Genomic DNA, 24,679 nt, shown 5'->3' with positions numbered 1-24,679 from the left:
TCGTTTGAATAATTGATTCTTATTAAGATTAAAAATAACGTGAAAACGATAATTCTTGCAATTATACAAATTATACGAAAGTGTAAGCATGAATTTTAGAGAAATAGGAAAAAATTTTCAAAATTTCTCTTTTTTTCTCTCTCTCTTTCATTTCGTTATTTCGCGATAAATCAAAGGGGAGGGGGAGAGGAGAGGATATTCGAAAGAAATCGGTCAAAAATATACAAGAATCTTTATACGAAACTACTTTCGTATTCTATACCATTCGTCTTCGAAGAACATACACACACACACACATACATACATACGAAACTTTATCGTATCTTCATACGTTCCATCATCCATAACTTCTCAACTATCCAAAAGATTCCAAGAATCTCTGTCAAATAGTGCCTTACCAAAGACATCTCTCAACCTAGATCCCTTCCTAGAATCTTGCCAACCATCGAATTCACGAATCAAAAGAGAAGGAAAGAGAAGGAGGAAAAAAAAGAATTCCAAGAAGGAAAAATAACAACAGAGATCAACATAGTTGAACTCGAATCAATGTTTTTCTCTTCAATATAGTATAAAATAAATCTTCAATATTTTCTCTATAATACATACAAAACAAGTAACAAGGATAATAATAACTCCTTCCTAAAATGTATCCTTTCAACCTCCTCTCCTCCCCCCCAAAAAAAGAAATTGGAAATCCATGGATGGATGTTGACGAACGATCGATCGCATCGGTTGATAGAAAAAAGAAAAGAAAAAAAAAAAGAACACGCGCGAGAACAGGAACAGATTGATGGAAGGGGTGAATATGGAGGGCGCAAATAAGCGGGGCGCGCATGCTAATGGGGGTGCGCGCGTTCGACCCTTTGTACCTCGAATAAACGAGCGTTCTCACCCGATATGCTCTATCTACGGGGGTCGTTGAATGGGCGATCCGCGGGCGAGAGGGCGGCGAGATATTGACGAACGCGAGAAGGAAACGAGAGACCGTCTTTCTTTCTCCTCCTCTCCCCCCTTTCTCGCCTCTAATGTACGATCGAAAGGAGGGAGGCGTCGTCTTTCCCCGGATGCGACAAAAGGAGCAATATAAATGCGGGCACAAAAGCGGGCGGGCGCGGATTGTATTAGATTGCCGTCGTAATGCCCGAAATTGCACGCTCTCCGCGGCCAGAAAGGGTTGTCCCTGGGGGGAAGTGTGATGTGTTTATCATGCGCCAGAATTTACTGTTCTTGTTGTTTTTAGTCTGAGGAGGGGGAGGCTGGTGTGGTGTCTGGGGTGTTGCAATCTTCACCAGAGGGGATTGAAGACAAGAGGATTAGAGATAGGAGGTGGTGGAGGTATGTTTTGGCGGAGGGATTGAGATGGTTGGGAAGAGTGTTGATACTCTCTTTGGGTGGGTAAATTTTATTTGGAACGGGTTGGGCTTGATAAATTGGTTTTTGTTCATTTTTGTTTGAAGAAAGAATTTTTTTTTTCTTTTTGTTTAATTCTTTCTTTCCTTCTTGAATAATTTAGAGGTTTGATGATTGGATATTGGATACACTGTTCGAGTGAGTAGTAACGAATTTTGAATGGTGGATATAAATGTGTAAATGGGGGAAAGACAGAAAGTCGATAGAATTGGAAATTATTTGACAAATTATTGGAAGGAATATTTACAAATGAAAATAAATATTTTATTGATTATCCGATTAATATGGAATAATTCTGAAGAAGAAATTTATTTATTCTTCTTGTCCAAATAAAGTAACGTTATGAATATTGTATAAAGTCAAATAGAATATTATATTTATTCAAATTATATAAAATATTTTAAAAATAAATTAAATTATTTTTCGAATTACGAAAATATTGTACAACAATTTTTAAATGATTATTGACAGGTGTTTTTTTTTTTCTTTTTTTTTAAATTTCTCTTTTTTAATTTCAATTTCGAACATAGTAAAAGCGAGAAGTAATTGCTCGAATGATGGAAATGTTATCGAACTCGTTTAACACGATTATAATTTGTTGGCCATCACATGTCGTTAATCGTTACTAAATTTTCATGGTTTAATTATCGTTCAGATTCGTACAACTTCAAAATTATTCGAATGGAATGGAAAGACATTCAACGAAAGATTATTGCAGTGAATTTTCGTGTTAGATTTTTATTATCACTCAATTTTTTTTTTTTTTAATTATCTAAATACCACGAATTGATCGATTAATTGATTCGTATAATCCATTATTTTATTAGTTGAAAGCAATCCTGTTGTTGATTTTTTTTTTTTTTTTTTATTCAAAAATATTCACTTTTCATTTTAACTAATAGTTTATTCGATTAAAATTTGATGACTAGGTTTTAATAAATTTAAAAACTTTTCCCCCCATATTTTTTTGACAATCATTTCTAACAAAAATTCTAATTGATCGATCGAATATATCTAATATTTTTCATTCGTTAATTTTTCGCATTATTTTTTCGATATTTCTTATTGTTATATAATTTTTGTTAAAGAAAATTAATCGTTAAACGTTAAACAGTCATGTTTGATCAAAATTTAGATTCTATTCCACATACATACATTAAACAGATTGTCTAATTTATAGGTCATAAAAAAAAAAGATAATTTATTATCCGAATCGTGGTTGAACTTTAATATCCCAACCATCAACGAGACGTATAACTTAGTCGCCAGAGTCGTTGTTCAACTGTAATTGTTCGATCAAACATCGATGGGAGAGTTGTCATTGAGTTTTAATGGCGCAATTATTATTTCTGTCGTAATACGGGTAGAACTTTGACGATAAAGTTATCATTAGGTATCGTATGATTTTCCGCGTCGTTTCAGTAGAGAAATTGCATTTAAATTTTTAATTTTTAATGCGAAATCCAACTTAATTCAAAAACAAATAGTTAACAATTAATTTAATATTATTTTCATTTCATTTAAAATTATTTTAAATAATTATTATTATAAACAGATAATCGAATATTCATATTATAAATGAAATCGATTTACTGATCATTTCTTTTAAAAATAACAAAAAATTTTGAAGATCACTATTTAACAAAATTCAATCAAATTCAACGATTTCGTTATTCAATATTTCAATTGAAATAATCGAAATTAATTTTACAAGGTTACAATTTCTCTCGAATTTTCCGCAACATCTTCATAGAATATTCGATATCTGATTACATTTTAAACGCATAATGCTCATTCAATTCACTCACTGTAGAGAATAAGAAAATAATACGAAATACGATAAGCTGAACCGGAACATAAAAGTTATGCAAAGATGCATGGAAGTGTTGTATGAAAAATGCAACGAGTTATACGCATCGAGAAAACGAAATACACGTGGCGAAAGAAGAAACAATCTGTATTTCGAAAGATTGTATACATATATTTCGCGCATTTCTTTTTTTCCTTTTTTTTTTCTTTTTTATTTCTTTGTTCGAGATCACAGCATCTCTCGACTTTCTCGAGTTCATGCATTTTTTATGAGCGTGAAATAATCATCGATAAAAACGAAAGGACCCGAGGCTAAGTTTCACAAACGATATTACGAAGTTTACGTAACCCGATTGGAAGAGGCGTTTCCTGTCGTTTCGAGCGAATAAAAGTGATAGAAACATATATACGGCTCGACTTGCAATTTTTCCGCCTTCGTGTTATGTTTGAATTAAAAATCTTCTCGAAAAGCCATCCCCTGGAGAATGGATATTATCGGAATTTAGATTATGGATATTTCTACGTGGAAATATTGGAAGATTAGAAAAAAACGTTATTGAAAAAAGAAAAAAATGGAAATTTGATTATTTATGGAAATGAAGTTAAAATTGTAATTAATCGTGTGGAGAGGAATATTCCTGTTTCGAAGTTTATTTTATCGAAATTGAGAATTTTGAGAAATAAAACTTCTGAAATTTTTAAAATTTGTAATTTGGAAAATTTCGCTTCTACAACAATTCTCGAGAATAATTTTTGTTAAATCGTACGAAAGTGTTTTTCTAGTAGTTTATTACTGTTCAATTAGAAATAAGAAAAAAAGAGGAATTTTTTAAGAAAAAGTTATTTTATGTATTTCAAGATAGGTAGATAGGTAGATACAATACGTGACAAACAAATTTTTCATAACGAAATAACCATCCCTTTACGATCATCGTATGTTTCGTCTACACGAAGTTGGTGGTAACATACTATATAAAGTTTTCCATCGATCGGGAATTTATGAAATTCCTATCTAGACAGGCTCGCGAATATTTCCTGTGGTAACATTGCCACCGGAAAAACAAAATAAAGTTTCGTTCTCGCAAATAAAATTCACCCTTCGATACGGAAATTTCGATCGAAAGAAATAATCATTTGGAAATTCTTTTATAAAGTTCTTAACCGCGAAATTATTAAAATTTCACGTAAAAATTAAGGGCACAAGATAAATCTCATCCCCAAATCTTCCTCAACCTATCGTTAACGAAGGAATTTTAAACGTTTCAACGTGCACATTACTTATATTATTTATTTCCCAACGCAACGTTTCTTCGAAAAGTGTTGGGCGATTATTATTACAAAACGAAAGCAGTTTATCTATTTAGAAAATCTCGAGAATTTTACTTTTCCCGGATAAAGCTGGCGGGGACGTTGAAATATCGATAATGGTAATCTTGCTCGTCGGTTTACTTTTGGTTTATGAGTCGCGTTAGCCGAGTGTCGTTTCGTATCAAGCGTGTTCTAACGAAGATTGATGGGAAAAGAAATTTTTGCCCCCTTTGGAAAAATGAATGAAATTTTGTTGGGAAAATATAAATACGTAAAGATATAATGAAAGTGGGTAAGTAAGTAAGATAAATAAGTGAGTAAATAAGGAGGAAAAGCGGAAGGAAAAGAGAAAGAAAAAAAAGAGAAAGTTTGATGAAAAATGTTGGAAGAAATTTCATTTCAACTTGGGACAACTTGAGGAATGATAAATTCTAATTTCAGACAAAATGTGAAATATCATAATTTAGAAATGGTGATAAATTTTCAGCGAGATATATAACGATGAATAAAATAAAGATGTAAATGAGGGGGTTAACAGAAAAATGATGACAAGTGAAGAAATTTATTATTTATAGGATTTAATTAACAGGAATTCGTATTCGTCGATCTGAATTCGTAAAAAAGTAATGGAAATATATTTTTTGAAGGGAGGAGAGGAGGGAATTGTATTTACTACTACTTATTACTTTCTCATTGAAAAATCTTTCGATACATAAATTGTATTATTTATATGTATATAAATATAACTGTATTAATACGTATGTTTTTATTAGTATTATTCATTTTATTTCGATATTATTCATTTTCAACTTGTCCCCAATTAGTGTGCACTGGTTATAGATGGATTCAGGTGCATGGTCTCATCGATTATGTAGATTTTCATTGATTTCCTCATATTGATTTAAATTCAAACAGGATGTTGACGAAGCCATCTTGTTTCCAGATTAATTAAGCATTCATTCTTACAGTTTCATTGTTTCCAACAAGCCATCTTGTTTCCATATGTACGGTTTGACTAATATCAATATTGAAATTTTACAAATCTCGAGTTGCAGATAACTAATAATATTTCTTCGATCTTCGATCTGATTATTATTATTTTTTTTCTTTTTCTACAAATTGTGCATTAAAAAAATGTACGTTATTCGCTTCTTTCGTTAATATCGTAAAAATTATATAAAATAAAAGATCTTCCACGATTATTTGCGATTATTTGCGAATCATTATGGAATCATATCGAATATTAAATTATCATAAACCGTTTAAATAATAAATTGTTCTCGTAAAATAATTAATTAACTCGTTTTTAATTATGATATTATATTATAACAACGTCAGTTAAAATTAACGATCGCATCCTTCGCGCGGTTTCCTTCCTGTGCCAATGAAATTGTTCAATAATTTAAATTTATTGAGAAAGGTGGAAGAATGGCATTTTAGCCTGGTAAGAAGAGTAATTAACACGATTTTCATTTCAATTGCAATTACTGGTTGATAGAGCTGCTTCAATTTAACGAAATCCCACGAATGTTGGAAACGTTTGAATAAAACTTATTACCGAAACCTTACTGTATAATTGAAATAATATATACAGTCGAAGATTTTTATTTAGAGAAGTCTATAAGAATATCTTTCTTCTCGAACGAAGGAAGAAAAATTTGATAAGTGATATTTTCTGATTATTTTATTCCAAATCTCGTGTTCTTCCCATTGAAAATTTTTTAGATCCAATCGCATCGTTATCTGGGATATCATTGATTTGGACTCTAATGTTACAATTTTATTATCGGAGAATTGGTGAAATCAAACATCAAATAAAATTATATCTCGGAAACTCAATCAAGTTATTTACATCTTTCCATCGACTACCATTAAAAAGGAATAAAAAAGAAATCAACAAAACTTATCGAATCATTTTTATATCCCTCTTCAGGTCTTCAAACATCTTCCAATTTTCCTTAAAACTTCTTCTTAAAAAAATCGGACAAATTTTTCCCTTTGTACAACCTTTTTCTGGAAGATGGAAAAGAAAAAAAAAAATAGAAATTTCTCCACGAAGATCCCCGCGGAATGCGAATAGTCGACTGGTTTTCCATATTCTCGAAAGGCACGAATGCATAAGAGGCTGAAAGAAGCTGAAGTGCCCTCGAAAATTCATTCGTGTACCGCTCGAAGGATACACGATGCTCAAGATCGATCTCGAAAATACTCGAACGATATTTTTAACCAAGAAAAAAAAAAAATGAACGGTTCGTCTTCTTCGCATCTGCTGCATATCTTACGTTCGATTTTCATCTTATCATTATTATCAAGTCCCTCAAGTCGTGTACAAATTCATCTTTGAAAACTCATCATTCTCTCTTGCTTTTTATATTTATCTTCTTTCATTAAACTTCGAAGAATACTTCAGTTGAGAGAGGATGAAATAATGAGAATGGAAGAAAGAGAGAGAGAGAGAGAGAGAGAGAGAGAGAGAGAGAGAGAGAGAGAGAGAGAGAGAGAAATTAAATGATTGAACGATGATTTCGCAATGATAAGTCGAGGAGAAGTGGTGATGAAGTTGAAGGTGAAGTTTAACGCAGTTTAACGCAGAAATTATGCATGCTCTGTGCGCTTAATTTGTGACTCTTTCAATGGAATCAATTGCGAATCATCGATGAGATTTCAATGGGCCGTTTTCGATCCGTGTATTCGGATAATCGTTGAATAATACGGCGTTCGCGTGATCGTCCGTGAATTACAGGCGCATGCTAATTGATAGAATTATGAGAATTGTTGAAAACCTGTTCGCTGGCCATTCGTTTTCATCCTTTCGTTCGTTATCGATCGATCCGCGTAACTCGTAATCCGTGACGTGAAACATCACGCGTTAAATTTTGTTGAAATTTCCCCCATTATAATATCATTCTATCCCTTTCTAAAATGCAAATCAAACCCTACACAAACTCACCTCTGTATCAATCACGACGATTGATCAAAATTGAACACGAATATAATTTCAAAAAAATATTTCGAAACCACTGATCGATTTTCATCCATTCGATAAAACAAGAAAAGGGAAGAAGAAACGTCGAAAAACAAGGATAAAAACGCCAAGAGTGGACGCAGAGAAGAGAATAATAATAATAATAATAATAATAATAAAATCACGGAAGAGAGTTTCTCGCGAGATAATTCTGCAAATTCTGTTTCCCCGTGTACGAACCTCGTTCCTTGGAAAACTTAGCGAGCTCGTACACCGAATACGGAATCAATGGAATTCAAGGAACATCCCGGATACTCGACCCAACACAAACGAGCGAACGCAAATTTCGTCCTCGATTCCTCGTGGAATTTTCTCTCTTCCTCTCTCCCTCTGGTCCCAGGGCGGAAAAGGACAATCGAGGGTGGTCGCTTAACAGGAAAAGGCCGACAAACAGCGGCATAAAGTGGCGGTTTATCTACGGTATCGGCATCGAAGCATGGGGGTGAAAAATGGGACGATCCACGGGGGCGGACGTTGAACCATCACCATCCCCGTGCGATTTCTCCTCGAGAAGTCGAGAGTATCGAGCTCGAATCGAGAAAGGGACTTTTTCCCATTCGATTTTCACAGCTACGAGATGAGTTTGCACGTCGAAATTGTGGAACTGCGTGCGAATTTGTTTTTGTTTCTTTTGCTTTCGTTGGACTTTTATACGCGAGAATTGAATCCATCGTTCGAGACGTTCTGTCGATCGTCGAGGATTTAATCTGTTGGATTAATGACGGAAGCAAAAGTGAAAGTTTTTGAGAGACGAATGATTGGAAAGGAAAATTCTCGAGTTGAGAGATAAACCATCGCTCTTCGCGATCGAGATATATAAATCCCTTCGAGTGGGTTACTTTAATGAATCCAATTTTTTTCACAAACGTGAAGGCTGAATTAGAAGAAATTCTTACAATTCGAACACAACTTTCATTCGAAACGAGTCGTTAGATGAATCCCCCCTCCCTCCCCTCCACGTACGAGAGGATCGATTAGCTCGCTTTATTTTTAAATTAATCCCGCTCTTGAACGAGAGCGAAGGGAAACGAGAAAGAAGGGAAGAAAAGAACGAAGAAGGGCAAACAGTGGAGGGAAAAAGAGCCCAATTCCTCTCACGTAACCGTTCACTGGTGGAACGAAAACAAGTGGAAATGGAGAGGAAGGTGAAAATCCGCACGACTCTCGTTTCGTTTCGTTAGGGCGAGGAGAGAGATTGACGATTCGTAGGGAAATTTCGTGATACGCGGCGATAAGTCTGTCAAAGAGTTTAATCTAGAGCTGTGATTAAAGGATGAGAGAAATAAATATCCGTGCGGTCGTCCATGCCAGTTTCCCTCCGATGAATTATGCTATATCATTGGTTTTCGTCGTCTATATTTATATGTGTATATATATATATATAAATTTTATTATTCGTCTCTTCTTTTTTTTTTTATCACATACGTGATCTGTGATGGCATTTTGACGAGTGAATTAACGAGTGTCCATTATTCTTGAAAGTTTTAGATGGAAATATGATATATACTAGGGAAATTTTATTCGATATTAAAAATTAAGATCAATGGGGAGGTGAGTTATTTCTTGAGATCATTTTGGAAAGAATCTTGTTGTTTCGTAAATTCATACATTTCTAAAGTTAAATATTTTTGTAAGTTTTAATGTGTTAAATAATAAATTGATCTTTTTTTATGTATCTATATGATTAATTTTATGAGAGTATATATAACTCTTCCACGATATTTTTAATTAAATTTTGTATAATTTTTTTCAATTTTACACAGAAAAATTACACCTAATCAAATCACGAAGTTTTGATGAACTGTATACTTCTCGTGTATATCCATTCAAACACAGATGATGCATTAATATAATTCTGTCTATCTCTAATTTTCTCGTAATTTATATTCAATTACAAAACACGCGAAAGTTAACTGAAACGCATTTGAATGTTTAATAAAAAAAAAAAAAATAATAATTCACGAATAGTCCACGACGCGATATTCATGGATTTTTGATGGACAGAATAACGATGAAATCTGTCGAATTTGCCAGTAGCTAGTGGGAAATAGTCATCTCTATTTTAGTTGAGTCGTTAAATCAAACCTTAACGCTTCTGGCCCCCGGGCAATTTCGATCGTTGCCACGAGTTTTTTTCGCATTTATAGGGGATTTTTCAACTTTTCTCGCAAAAAGCACTTCAATGTACCACCACGGCACAGAAATGACGACATCGCCTGCGTACATTCGTCATTTTTCAAATGAAAATTTTGTTTCACTTAGCTAGCTGTATTGAATACAACGAAGTTCTCTCGAACGAGATTTGGGAAGGGGAGGGGAGGGGAGGGGCTAGTGTAATATTTATCAACATATTAGCGAGTTTTGAATAAACAGGGAACGATTATTATTCATTCTTTGACACAGTTTCCGTTACGACGAAATATGTTTGCTTCATGGAATTATCGAATTTCTATACGGGCATCTTTTGTGCATAATTCAGTTTGAAAAATATTTCGAATAAACATTTGTTGAGGGAGGGGTAAATTTTCAACGGTGTATCTGATGGAATTCGAAAAAATTCTTTCGATTCTGAAATATCTATTTTTGAACATTTTTTTTTTTTTTTTTTATAAATGGTGGAGCATTTCAAATACCTTTGTTTTACTTTTTTTTATTCCTTTTATTTCTTTCTTTTTCTTTTTTTTTTTTTTTTTTATTTCACGCGTAAAGTATGATCTCTAAATTGGAATGTGGAAAAAATTCCTGTGTTGAAAGTTATTCCGCTATAGCTTTTTTTCGAGACGTCCTTTCACGGTTACCCCTTTTAAAAAACCGATTTCCATCGCAATGGGATATTTCTGAGGGAAGGGAGGGAGTGGGTTGGGGGAGGAAAAAGAAAAGAAAAGGAGGAGGAAAAAGAGAATTATTATCGAACGGATGAAAATTTCATCATACTGTAAAGGCGCAAGATCCGAAATTTCCACCCCTTTGACTTTATTCCATTTTATTACATATTCCTAAAGCTCCTATAAAAACGATTTATCATACTTTTCCATTACTTATGAATTTTAATCGATCGATACAATACAAATTTTGCACCCATCTCGAATGGAACATTGGCGAAACCTGATGAATTAAAATCAAAATTTTATCGAGGCAAACGTGTAACCAGTGCGTTGTCGCATGGTAATTTCTTAATAAAGAGAAAGCTTTAATCCTTCCAACTTTCCTCGTACGTTCTTACACATCACAAACTCTTCGTACGATCCATCTTTGTCGAATGATCGATCTACAAATCGCAAGCGACGAGAAAACAAAAATTTATAATTCAAGAAATAAAAAAATTAATTATTCGCGTAAAATAACCGAAAGAAGATAAAGTGATTCCACATACATCCAATATCCAATCAACGAAACGAAGAATCGAAGAATAGATCGGGTAGAACAGCAGCAGATCGGTGAAATTCTTCTTTGCCTGGGCTCCTGTCCATTTGCGTGCAGGGATGCGTGAAATTTATCCTGTTATCGGAAGAGGAAGGGAGGTTGGAGAGAAACGCCATGCGTTTAGAGGGGGGAGGAGGGCTGTATATTTCATCGGCGCCGTTGCACGCAAATTCGAGCAGCAAGTGACCATCGTGTACAAAGGCAAACGTGTAACCAGGCCGCAGGTACACAGACCATCGGTGGCCCACCCCTGTCGAGGAAAACCGACCAAGCATCGATCCTGGTCGCGGCCGACAACCAGATTACGTCGATCTTCCATCGAGATATATATATATTCCTGTCTTTTCTCTTCATCCAGATCGTTCCATATTATTCTGTTATCGATAACCTGTGGCTGTCGTCGCACGGTGGCCTCGGTTCACGGTGGATTATTGTTGGTTGGTATGCGAAAAATGGCGGATTTTTAAGGGGATGTTTGAACGAAGGATGTGATATATAGGAGAGAAGAGTAGATTTTTGAGAAAAGAGTCGATTTTTTGAGCGTTTGACGAAGGTAACATGAGTTGANTTTTTTTTTTTTTTTTTTTTTTTTTTTTTTTTTTTTTTTTTTTTTTTAACGAAAATTTAGCGGATATAAGATTTAGTGTGGGAAAATAATTGATCGAAAGTTAAGTTTTAAATTAATTTCAATTCTTTGCGAAATAAGTCTCTTGAGTGAGAATTCCAAAAATTTTACAAAATTCAAAATTTTCGTTGTAAATTAAAATTCGAACGAGTGATTCGGTAATTAAGGAAGATTCAAAAGATCAATTGCGAGGATATTCTCTTTTCTTCTTTTTTTTTTTTTTTCTCTNTCTTTTTTTTTTTTTCTCTCTCTTTTTTAAAGAAATTTCATCTTTGTTCGAGTCAAAAGAGAAACATTTCTCGACGATTCAACGACGCGATGTTTGCCGAAGCTTTTCTGGTTTCCATTCTTTTCACGGAAGTGGTAGCGCTACGTCCGCGAATAATTTCCGCCATAGAATAGGAGAATATTCTTTTCCTCTCCGACTTTGTTTCAAATCTCCCGTGAACAGGCACTTTTACGAGCGTTGTGTAATCTTATAAATTAACCAAACTTGCAGTTTCCAACTCGGCCACAGATTTCTATGTTTAAAACACTTTGTTAGACTATGTAACACACATGTGTGGATCGTTTTAGAACAATTCGTTGTGGAAAATTTATCGATGTAATCTCGGTATTTAGTCTGTGTATATTCTTACTCTTTTTTTTTCTTTTTTTTTTTTTTTTTTTTTTTTATCGAACATTCAGCAAATGTTGTAAGTTAATATTTCGTTTTGTAAGTTAATACATCGTTTTATTTTATCAATTTCAAAATAAAACGATGAAATAAAAAAATTGAAAAAATGTTGTGTTTTACATGGTAAAAAGAGGTAAAAGTAAATGTACAATGAGATTACATTTTCTTTTTTAATTGGTTGGCGTTATTTTCCAAATTTTGTTGAAATTTTATTTCACTTTAAATAAAATCGGGAGGAGAGGGGGGATAATAAACGTGAGATACGGAATATGGAATGAAATTAAAAAAAAATTATTTAATATGGTGAAATGAAATAAAAGTAAATGTGCAATGAGATTATACTTGCTTTCTAATTGTTTCGTATTATTTTCGAAACGGAGAATTTATCTTTAAAATATATCGTATTAATTAATTCGCGCAAAAATTACCAAATATAAATAAAATATAACGATAAATATTTCGAATTAATTTTCGTAAATTTTTGTCCCGTCAAAAAATAATAAAAGAGATTATAAAATAGATAACGAAATCGATAATTCTATATTTCGATCTCACTTGTACAAAAAGAGAATTATATTAACGTTTATATTATTTATTTTCCAGGCGAAGGGGGACAATATTTTCGCGTGAGGCCGAGAAACAGCTCTGTCCAGGAAGGCCGTGACGTAACAATATCTTGCGAAGTTGGAAACAGAGTTGGGATCGTGCAGTGGGTGAAAGATGGCTTCGCCTATGTCATACAATCGAGTAAGTAAATCGATCCTCTGTTCTATCCATCCCTCTCTCACCATTTAAACCATTGAATCCGACTCTTTTAAAATTAAATATATTCATCCATAAAAATCCAAAAAACTCTCCAAATCAAAATTTCTCTCTCTTCTTCTATATTTGACACAAATAAAAAATAAAATTAATCGACGAGTCACTTGTCACTTGATAAAGATAGAGATACGTAGAAAAAAATTCACATTCGAAGCAAATAATAATCCCAGAAACGAAACTTCTTTCGAATAAACAAACGAGCCACCCCCTTGAAACCCCAGATGACCGAAACCAGTTGTCGTTTTTTAATTACCACGTCAATCTACATGAATCTAACAATCTCCTCTATTAACGTTCGTCTCGATTTCGCGCAATTATCAACTTTCTCTTCAGTTACGGAAGATAAAGTAAAAGTGGAGATTGGACGCCGAGGGGGTAAGAAAACCCACCCGCGTCTACGTCGTAGTAGAATCTTTTGAAACTTCGTTTCGAGGTAACTTCATCTCGCTCGTTCATTAAAACAGGCCATTAGTAACCACGACGTAAATGGAGCAGAACTATCTTAATGTCTCTTGCACGTTCTGTCATTTTTCCTCTCCCCCTCTCTCTCTCTTTCTCTCTCTCTCTCTCTCTTTTTCTCTCTCTGGGGAGTGGAGAATGGAACAAGTTAATCTCTAAACGTGTACCGATGTCTTTTTGTCTTTTCTCTCTCTCTCGAAAAATGTCGTCAACAAAAGCCTTCATCCTCCGCGTCAGTGTCACCATATTATTTGATTCTCTCGGCATAATCCTCTCGCACACGTGGAAAAGAGTGGTAATTAGAGGCTCGACTATCGAAACCCTTTATTAGCCACCCTTTTCTTCCCTCAACACGCTCGTCAACGTGTGCCCTAAATTTTCGAAACTGCACGTGTGCACGTGGATCAGGGGGAGAGGGGGATGAACAAAGCTCGAAACAGTCATTAGGAGAATTGCTTGGCGGTGAAAATGACGGTTGAGTTGAGACGGAGTTAAAAATGGGGTAATGATATTTTGGAAAATGTTGTAATGTAAATTTTGCAATTTTTTTGAGGGGGGGAAGAGGAAGGTTTAATTAATTAATCTAAAGTTTAATCTAAAAAAGGAATGTTATATATGATATTTTGAAAGGTATCGCGTGCGTCGATTTTGAAAATTATTTTAGGGATCGAAAGTATTCGATACAAAGTTGAAGCACGATTAATAAAAATTATAAAAATTGTAAAATGTTCTAAAAGGTTAAATGGAATATTGTATCCAAATATGTATGTATTTATAAATATGTTATTTGAAATATTGCGGAGATTCTGTTTGGAGATTTATTGAGGAAGATAAATCGTACAAGGGAAAAAGGAAGATACATTGCGCTAACGATATTAAAACAAAAATAGAGGGAAATTGCAGGAAAAACGTAGGAAACGAATGTTACGTCAACTTTGCTCCGATTAAATTCGTTAGAAGTATATATTAACATATTTGCTTCGACGTTTCTTTCTTCTTCTTCTTTTTTTTTTTTTTTTTTTATTACTATTAAATTTCTAAAACATGAAAGAAATTTTATCGTAAATTGGACGAGAAAGAGGAAACATTAATATCGAGTAAAAACGTGACTTAACTGTTTTGGAAAAAGAAAAAGTCAGTATCGCTCCAAGTAATTTTTGCTCGAAACAATTTTTAAAACATCGAACGCGCGAAAAATTATAGTAAGATGCAGCTTCTGGTCGCGTTGGTTATAAAATGTGTCTGATAGTAAATCGTCCATTTTTCATGCGCATATTCTTTTTTTTTTCTTTTCTTTCTCTTTCTTTCTTTAGGGGAGTATAAGTCGTGGACGTGGTTCGATGCTTGCTTGCTGTGTTTTAATGACACGTCCATTATTTTGCTTTTCTACATAAAATCTGCATTGTTTCACGAATGATATTTCTGATGTGCAAAATCATTAACGATCTTATTTACAATTTTCGAATCACGTTCAAGAGATATTTTATCGATATTTTCGTAAAATTTATTATATAATATTATTATTTAGCTTTTAACATTTTCTGTCTTTATTGCCATGAATATCCATCGAAGGGTATTTCTAAAAAAATAAAATCTTTTCAATTTTTCGGTTACAAAAAAGAGTCGATTTTTTCGCGAACAGAGAATTTTCTGTTTCACGATGATTCGTTAGAAATAGGGAGGAACTCGCGGAATAGAGATTGTCAAACATCTTGCCCGTGGCAAGGTAAATTTTTGACGAGAAAGGCAAGGTTGACAGAAGGTAATGGCTGCCATGAACCCGTGGCATTCTATCGATTTTGCATATATCATCGCTTTTATCAAAACCCAAGTACGTAGTACGTTCCAGTAGTTTCCACGGGCATCGTGTGTCTTCAAACCTTTATACAGAAATGACATCCTCGTTTAGTTTACGATGTATTCTTTTTTTTTTTTTTTTTTTGAGTTACGACACAATCTCTCTGGTTGGCATTTTTCTTTTTTTTTTTTTTTCTGGCTTTGCTCTTATGGACGTTTGTACAATAACCATTGTTATGCTTCAAGAATATATCGGATACAGTCGAGAAACTTGAAGAAGAGATTATTGAAAAATTAAATTTTTATAAAAGATATTACTGTATTTATGGTTTCTTTATTTTAGTTTTAAAATTTTTTTTTTAATTAATTAAAGAAAGAAGAAATATTTATCAATATGATTAAAAGATAAGAATAGAAAATTATTTATAGTGTATAATGTTTAATGCTTTTTTTTTAATGCAGAATAAAATTGGTTTAAAAAATTTTAAATAAAGGAAGTTTTTCGCGGAAAGAAGAAAAGAGTCTGAAAGCATTTTAATAATCTTTTTTTTTTTTTTTTCATAATTGCCTTTATACATGAATCGAGGCGAGATCAAGGATTTAAAAATAATTAGTTTTAAAGTTATAATAATAATGAAAAATCTTTGTGAAAAATATTTAAGCTACGGTAATACTGTTCTTCAGTTATATTATAGTTAAAACTGTATATAACAACATTTCACTATAAAAGAAGAGAAAGCTCGTGATTATTTTTCTCTCTTTTTTTCGATTTGGACCTTCAACATTTTTCTTTAAACGAAATGACATGGATTTCGATTAAAATAAAGGTAAATTCGCGACATATTCTTATTAAAGAAAATATTTCAAGAATTATATAAAATTTGAAATATAATTATATTATTAACTTCATCAATCGAAAATCAAAAGTCAAAAAAGCTTAAATATTTATAATAACTCTCGTCGAATTTGAATATAATTAGAAAACCATTTTATCATTCTTAAAGATTTAAAATTTGCGAATAAATTAATAACGTTTAATTTTACAGATGGAGAAATCGTGGGGCATCCGCGATTGAGATTAATAGGCGATCAGAGCACAGGAGTTTACAATCTTCAGATCACACAGGCTTCTTTGACCGACGATGGGGAATATCAGTGCCAAGTTGGACCATATTTGCGCATTAAATCGATCCGTGCCAACGCTCATCTCACCGTCATCTGTGAGTACTCATTCGCCATTTTTCTTTTCGTTTATACGTATATATGTATGAAACTTTAAATCTCGTATATATTTTTTTTAAAAATCAACGGATCAAATTTCGATTCTTTTTTTTTTTCAATTACGATCAATTTCTTGATTTATGTATATATATATAAAGAATTGAATTTCGCGAAAAAGAAACGAAATGAACGGAAGAACAAAGAGATTGGAAAATTTGATTTGAAAAGTTGGTCGGAGTTGGAGATTTATGCTGTAATGTAATTTTCGTGATTCCGGGAAAAAAGTTTGGATCTTGGGGGAGGGGGTAGTGGGGGAAGCGTTAAATTAAAGAGCATTCTAAAGTGATTAAAAGTTTCCTTGGCTTTCTCGAAAGCTGGCTCTTTTTTACACGAACGATCATTTTCCTGGGAAAGATCCCTTCTTTAAATAATATTTTCTTTAAAACAACTTTTTTCTTCCGTTGCTTGTTTCTTGGAAAACGATTCGATAACGTTAATCTCATTCACACTTTTTATTGAAATAAATTTTTTTCCCCATAAATTCGAACGGAAAGTTAACAATGGAAAATTCTTAATATTCCGATATAAATCTATAATATAATCTAATAAGTATAAGTCTTATAAAATTATGACAAAAATTTAGATACTTAAGAACATCATAAATCTTGCAGGATCTCAAGCTAAAGATCCATAAAGTTTCAAACGAGATTATTAAAGTTCTTCTTGGATTTTCCTAAAATTTACCGTTTCTTGTGTATCCAGAAATAATCTCAGAAACACACTGATACTCGATGATTATTTTTCAACGTTGAACACGATATCCACAAAATAATAAAAAAAAAAAAAAAATCTCAAAAAGTTTCACAATAAAGATTCGAAAAGAATCTTTCCTCTTCACAACAATTAAACAATTCCACATTAAAAAATTCTCATAATAGAAGAAGACAAACTTTCAAAAGTAAATTCTCTTTCTATCATCCACCTTTCTTTCTCTTCTTCGCGAGAGAAAAGCAAAAGAATCAATAGTGTAAGACAAGAGAGAACAAATTCGAAGAAAAACTTTCACAACGGTCTCGAAAAGAGGTTTCTCGATCTCTCTGCTCGAGACATCGTTTTCCAAAACTCTCGAGCCAACTTCTGACCAGATATGTGTGTGTGTATATGTGCTCGCATCTCGAAGGTTCGCGCTACCCCCGCCGCTAATCACGGTTTACCACCCTCGTCCCAAGACTTCTCAAAGTTAAGTTTCGGCCGGGAAATGTCTTTGTTCAAAGCGGCAAGTTGACCGCATCACCGAGCAACGGTGATTGTATCGAACTTTCCGCCTAGTTCACGCCGACTATTCGAACCTCCGGATTCATCGAGGCGTTCTTAATAACGCGAGATAGGCGGCTATTGTTCCAAGAACCGCCTTGTATGTACGATTCGTGCCGGTGTCATGAAATTCGTGAATAGCGGGATCGAAACAAGGTAAATGTAAATGAGTTTTCTATGTATTTGGAAATTTTATCGGTGTTTAATTTAAGATTGGTTGGGTAATTTTGAGTGCTTTTTTCAAGGTGCTTTTTTTTTCCTCTCTTGATTCGCGATCTTGAGACTTGTGTTTTTTTTACGAGGGTGATTTTATTTTATGAAGAAGGTGAAGGAAAATAGGAAAGTCTTGGGTTTTATAGTTTCTTTTGAAAAGATTTTGGATGATGAGATGAGAAGATGAAGATGAAGAGTAAGTTATTAAATTTGATTGGTTAAATTATAAGTTTGAGCGACTCGTAAGGAATTTTATTTTTTTATTTTAATTTATTGCTTTCTACTTAAATCCTTCTAGTTATTGTAGTAACTATAAATTTATGTATTTTTAAAAATAGGAGTAAATTCTTTCCTTAAAATTGGCGTGTAACATATATCAGATACACAAAATTTAATAAAATCTATTTTTTAATTCCATAAAAAAGTAAGAAATAAAAAGAAATGAATAGAAATAACAAATATGAATCGAATAAGTAAACCCTATTGATATTATTTCTTATTTTCATTTTTATAATAATTTCAATTACTACACGCTTAAATTATAGGTTAAATATTTTATTAATTTTTATCTTGGATATTTTTAAATTTGCTCAATTTTACAGGCAATCTTTCAAGTAGTTGATGAAATGAAAAAAAAACACACACCCACACAAATAAAAATTTTATCGATAATATTTCACTTATAAACTGAACATCCGTTTACATCCGACATACCGTTTAAAATTTCCGCCTCGAAAGAAGCGAGAAGAGGAAAAGGAAGATGTAAGAAATGTCCCAAGGCGACAAGGAAGCATCTTCCTAGATCGTACCATCCCGTGGTCGCTCTTTCAAGGCGTCTCTAGTTCCACTTTCTTCCTCCTCTTATTTTTTTTTTTTTTTTTTTCCGTCTACTTCAACGCCTACGGCCACGTGCACTAAATGCAAGCAACGACGACACCCCGTGGTCAACTCGTTTCTATGCTTTGCGGAAACCACGGACTAGTTCACCGGAAGACAAGCAACGCCTAAGTCGACGATCAATGCTGCAATGCTTTGAAATATTAAAGGCTCGCCCTTAAATAAACGTCGTTGAAACGACAGATAATATATAATGGTGCCTGTTGTTATTCGTGATCTTCCAAAAATGCTTTTTATAATTTGAATTTTATTCCATCTTACGTATTGGATCGATCAATAAAAAAGAATTGCGAAAGAAAATTGAATATTGGTGATGATATTCTTTTAGAAATTTCTATAAAATCTTCCTTTTTAACGGAAGTTTCTTGCTTGAGAGGTTATCGATAGAAGTTATAGTAGTTTTTATTTAATTCGATTCATATTTGTTTTTTTTTATTTTTCTACTTCTTTATAGAATTAAAAATTTGTAATTACAGCTTATTAAGTCGAATAAATGTACAACAGCAAAACTTTCAACTTTAATTAATTTCGTTTAAATTAAAAAAAAAGTGTGTTAGAGAAATTCAGAGAGTGTTGACGATGAGTTGAAGATTTTTTCTTTTGGCATCTCGTAGAGTTAATGAATATTTCGCTCTTTCTATTTTTTTTTTCTCTCGAAACTTGCCCTTTAATAAATGCAAACCTAAATTCTTAAAGAAAGAGAATCGTGGTACATGGATGCGGATAATGACACTGTTTCGTCGTTGTTAAGAAACTAAACGGAAGTTTAATGCAGGGGCGTTAACAGTAAAAACTTTCACAAAGAGATTCAAAATTTCTTTTTATCACTTCTCTCTGTTGCATTAAACAACTTTTACAAAGCTGGTGTAACCCGTGCTCCCGTGGTTTTTAACTTCTTCTTGTATCGTTTTGAAAGAATTTAACAAAAAAAAAAAAAAAAAAAAAAAANAAAAAAAAAAAAAAAAAAAAAAAAAAGAAAAAACTCATGGAACACCGAACTCGGTTAACTTAAGGTTAAATTATTCTATTAAAAATAAGAGCAGTACGTCATCTCTCTCGTACGTCGTGCCACGAAACGTGAAAATATACGTAGAAAAAACAAAAGTTGGGAAAATTAACAAGCTTACCTTCATTTATTAGCATCGTGAACAAGTAAAATAAACTTGAAGTGAAAAAAAGAACCATCTTGACGAAAAACAAGGATTTAATATAAAATTAACGAACTTACTTCCATTTATTATGGATCAAAAAGCTTAAAATGACTGGCATAAAACTTCGAAGAAAGTTAATCATTTTCGAGAAAAAAACAACACCACTTCGTCCAACTATCTCATGTACCATACAACGTGAAAGCATCCGACGAAAAATTAAAATTGCAAAACCAAACTTGCCTCCGTTTGCTATTACCGCCAATAAATATTCTCTGTTATAAAAACTTTAAAGAAAATAAATCCTTCTCTCCGAAAAACAACGTTCTCTTTTCGAAGCTTCCCTTTTATAACAATTTTAACAACGTAAAATGAAATATTTAAAATCAACAAACTTACATCCATTCGTTGAATAAATATTCTTAGATAGACAACAAGAAGTAACGAATCTTATAAATTTATTTCACAATTTTTTTCCAAAATTATTATTTACCATCGAAGATATTTCAAGATTTAACTCATTTCGTATACAACAACCTAATATAAGAAATTCCCTTCCCTCTCTATAAACATCCATAAACACTCTCCTCGACAAACTCCCCAAAGCCTGGAATAAAATAAATCATCCTTCGAAAGTGTACGAAAAGTTGCACGCGAACACTTCCCGTGAGAACTATCGCGTGCCGTGAGCCATCCCTGAAAAACCGATACGTCGTTACACTCTCCTGTGTCATAAACCATGATACGAATCCGTCTCACATTCATGCCATGCGACTCGACGTTTTACCACGTTTCGATATGTGGCGCTTCTGTCGTACGTGAACAGTTGAGAAATCATGGAACGCACGTAGACCCCGTAGCGCCTAGCTTCCCTTTATAAACACGGGGTTCACGTACCCGACTCCACGGATCGTACGTGTCCGGAAAAAAGGAGCGGCGAGCCGAACAAAAGGAGGCAAGGAGATAAGAACGCGATAGAGGGGGAGAGGGGGGAGGAGGAGGGATTCGATCGACGGAAAGTCGGGCAGGAAACTATATCACCTTTCTCCACGGATAAATATTTTATGAGATTCAATCCGGCATCCGTTTCCTCTAGCCACCGTTTCTCTTTGTTTTCCTTTATCAAACCCTCCTCCCAAAGAGTGTCTCTTTACGGTTGCGCATACGTGACTGTAAAACGATGGCCCCCTCGAGAGTGTCGGATTAAGTCAGAGAATCGAAGTTGAGGGAGGGATATCGGAAACGTTTTTTGAGAGATGCCGGTGAAGGAAATCGGATTCGCCGTCTCGAATGGGAAATTTATAAGAATTTAGAGAAGATGGGTAATGGGTGGCTGTTTAGCTTTCATCGAATTCCTCTCGAATCGGCCACCTCATTTCGATCAATCATTCCCTAACGGTTTTTCTTTCTTTCCCGAAATTTTCCACCCCCTCGAGTTTTTCGACGTATGAATAATTCATAGGAGCTTTTGCAGTCAGATGTTTACGACTAATTTGCATGAATTTCAAGCAATTAATTAAGGAAGTTGGGAAGAAGTTTTTTTAGGAAGAAGTTAGCGAAGTAATTTACATTGAATTTTACGTTACAAATTGATATTCTTCAATCTGTGTAACTCTTATGTAACCAAAATCTGGAATCATCATTAACGAAATCTCTTATATACTTTATTACTCAATATTAAATTAGAAAACTGATAAGTTTGAATCACAATAATATAGCATACTTTTTATACAATTACAGATAATCCCAGCCAATGAACTTTTCTGTAATCATACATAAACCATACGTATTCTTTTTTTTCTTTTCCCTTTCATATTAAATTGTTGTCCAAAATTGTTGAAAAAAAATAATCGAGGTGAACGAAGAAATCCCATAGAGGATCAAATGATCCGTAAGTTATTAAACTGGCGTAATTGAGGTTGAAAGGCGGACCGTCTTCGATCCTTTTTCCCCCCCTCTTGTCCATTATTGTCCCCGTGAGAATACAAAAGAAATGAGAAAGTGCGAGAGACGTGCAACAGTGAATCTTTTTCAGGGGCCGAGAAAGTATCCCGAAAAGAGTAATAAATGCCCTGCTTGCAACCGTTCGCTGTTCTTTTACTGCTGGAAAATCAGACTTGAAAGAACATTGGCCCCGTAATTACACGTTTCTGAAAAGGTAGAGCTTTGAAAAAAAAAAATGACTCGGTCCAGTAACGTTGGATTCCTCCCGTTTTCGATAATGCAGTTTCACGAGTCGCTACGTTATTTGAATGATCATCATCGATCCTACTTTCTCTCGTTTATTCTTAACAAATTGGGAACACTTTTATTCACATTTTATCAAGAGGAAGCGAAATCGATTGTACGTGGAAATTTCTGAAAAAAAGATGGAACGAGAGTTACATAATTTTATCCGGTATGTTAACATCTTCCTGAGAGACATTGATTTTAAAGGATTTTATTAAATTATATATCGTTTGGAAGTCTTAATTTCAATTTTAAATCTAATAAAAAAAGAAAAGGATACAATAATATATAAAATATCTTAGGTATAACGATCAACACGTTCAGTGCAGAGCCAAAAAATGGAAAGGATGTTTGATTTTTAATAAATATAAAAAAGTTGTAAAGGATCTTCTTTTTCATCATTCGCATCTCTTAAAAAAATTCATACGTTGGTTTTATCAAAAGTTCGTATTAATCCCTCTTTTCAATAACTTCCTCCTCTCGGCACAAACGTAAAGGTAAAACGATTAGTAGGGAGGGGGAGAAATGAAGGAGTTACGATGGAACAATGCTGTTAGTGTTTGGAGAAAAAAGATGGAAAGAAAGTTCATCACGCAAAGTTGAAGGTAACTCTTGTGATTGGGGGAAGGGATTGGAGTTCTTCCTCGAAGAACGCCATTTATTACAATCGCGCCCCCTCGAATTCGATTGTTTCAGTTTCGCGTTATTTCCACAAGGGTACAAGGGTGACCGAGGCGAACTGAACGCTGCCAAAGGCGACAAAACCAATTACTTCCGCCCTCTACTCTCGTATTCCCGTGAATGAAAAGCGCAAGAACTATGGTTAGCGAGAATTACGAAAGGAGAGGAGGGAAGAAAAAGATGGAATCGGCCGACTAAGCGTCCGAGCGTCATATTACGCCTTTATTTCACGACCTACGACACCTTGCATATTTGAATTTAAGAAAGAAAAAAAAGTAATGGAGGATAAGGAGGGAGAGAGAAAAAGAAAGAGAAAACGGTGTAAAGAGAAAATTACAATTAGATAAGCTTCGTTCAAGTCTTCAAGTCTTTTTCCGTTTTTGTAGATTTTGTGGAATTTCAGTGGGAACGAGGACTTTTTAGATTTAATTTTATTAGGTTTCTAATTTTTAAAGCTGTGAATTTAATTGATAAATAATTGTAACTATTGATAAGAAGAGAAAGAGAAAGACGAAGAAGAAGAAGGAAAGAGAAAAATATAAAGAGACAATTAGACACTAAAATTAATTATTTTAATTAGAAGGAAGTAGAAAGATTCAAGGTCCATTTTAAACTTTATTAACTTTGACAGAATAATTGTGTTTTAATTGCAGTAATTAATTGTCAAGGATCAACGGAAAAATAATATACAAATTTACATACAATTTCAAGGATTATAAGGAAAACTTCAGCTTTAAAATTTGTTTCGGCGAAATTCTCAAATTCTCTAATCCATATATCACTTGAACAACGATTCTTTCAAATATTTTTTCCTTAAAAATTTATCTAAAAAAAACATGACTACGTATTAATGTTAAATTAAAGAACTTCCCCCCAAAAGAAAGAAAAAGAACTCATAAAAAAGGAGATATTACGTGTTTCGAAAGCAAATCGAGGCCGAAAATATAAATAAACAAATAATGTTTGATCGTTATTTTTTTCTTTTTTCCTCAGGCCGAAATTTCCTTGGAAATCCGTCGAAGCGAAAAAATCCTCGGGATAACGTCTATGCGGTAGAAACGAATCGATTCCGCCAATACACCCCCTCCTCCATTTCCCTGTGTCCCGAAAATTGGATCAATTTCAATATTTCGAAACACGTAGCGACTGAATCCAGTCAGAAACGTTGCAACTTTTCGCGGAAACGCCACGCTACCTCTCTGTTTCTCTTTAATTCGCCAACTTTTCGATTCTCGTTTCGAATTTTTCAGCCGGAATACTCGAAACAACCCCCATGGAAAAACGTGACTCGATACGGTTGCGCGATTTTTTTCTTTCTTTCTTTCTCTCTTTCTTTTTTTCTTTTTTCCCCTTTTTTTTTCACAAAGTAATCGAGCAGAGTTCTGGACGATATTAAGAATTAAGTTTCAATTTTCCGGCATGGGTCGATTTTTCACCACCAGAAACGACTTCCGCGTCCACGTTTCTCCTATTCGATATCCTCGAGTTTTAACAAAGTGTCAGGGAAGTTTGATCCGCTCCTGTTGAATAAATTTTTTATAATCCATGGTGATACTTTTATCGATGTATGGTTGGATGTTTCTCGATGAAGGATTTTTCAGAAATTTTGCAAGATTGTCGAA

General features: G+C 33.7%; 1 protein-coding gene across 1 annotated transcript in view; it reads left to right on the top strand.

Moving 5' to 3' along the window:
* Positions 1 to 24,679, top strand: part of LOC122715802 (nephrin) — a 371,464-nt gene that overhangs the window by 285,400 nt on the left and 61,385 nt on the right. The window contains exons 2-3 of the mRNA XM_043938275.1: positions 12,880 to 13,023; positions 16,401 to 16,574. Coding sequence (XP_043794210.1) covers positions 12,880 to 13,023; positions 16,401 to 16,574 — 318 coding nt within the window. The remainder of the gene's footprint in view (positions 1 to 12,879; positions 13,024 to 16,400; positions 16,575 to 24,679) is intronic.

This window comes from Apis laboriosa, unplaced genomic scaffold (assembly GCF_014066325.1).
Source record: "Apis laboriosa isolate Shangri-la unplaced genomic scaffold, ASM1406632v1 scaffold113_cov153, whole genome shotgun sequence".
NCBI classification, from domain to species: domain Eukaryota; kingdom Metazoa; phylum Arthropoda; class Insecta; order Hymenoptera; family Apidae; genus Apis; species Apis laboriosa.
The sequence above is the reverse complement of the archived record's forward strand: the minus strand, read 5'-3'. Positions and strand labels throughout refer to the sequence as shown.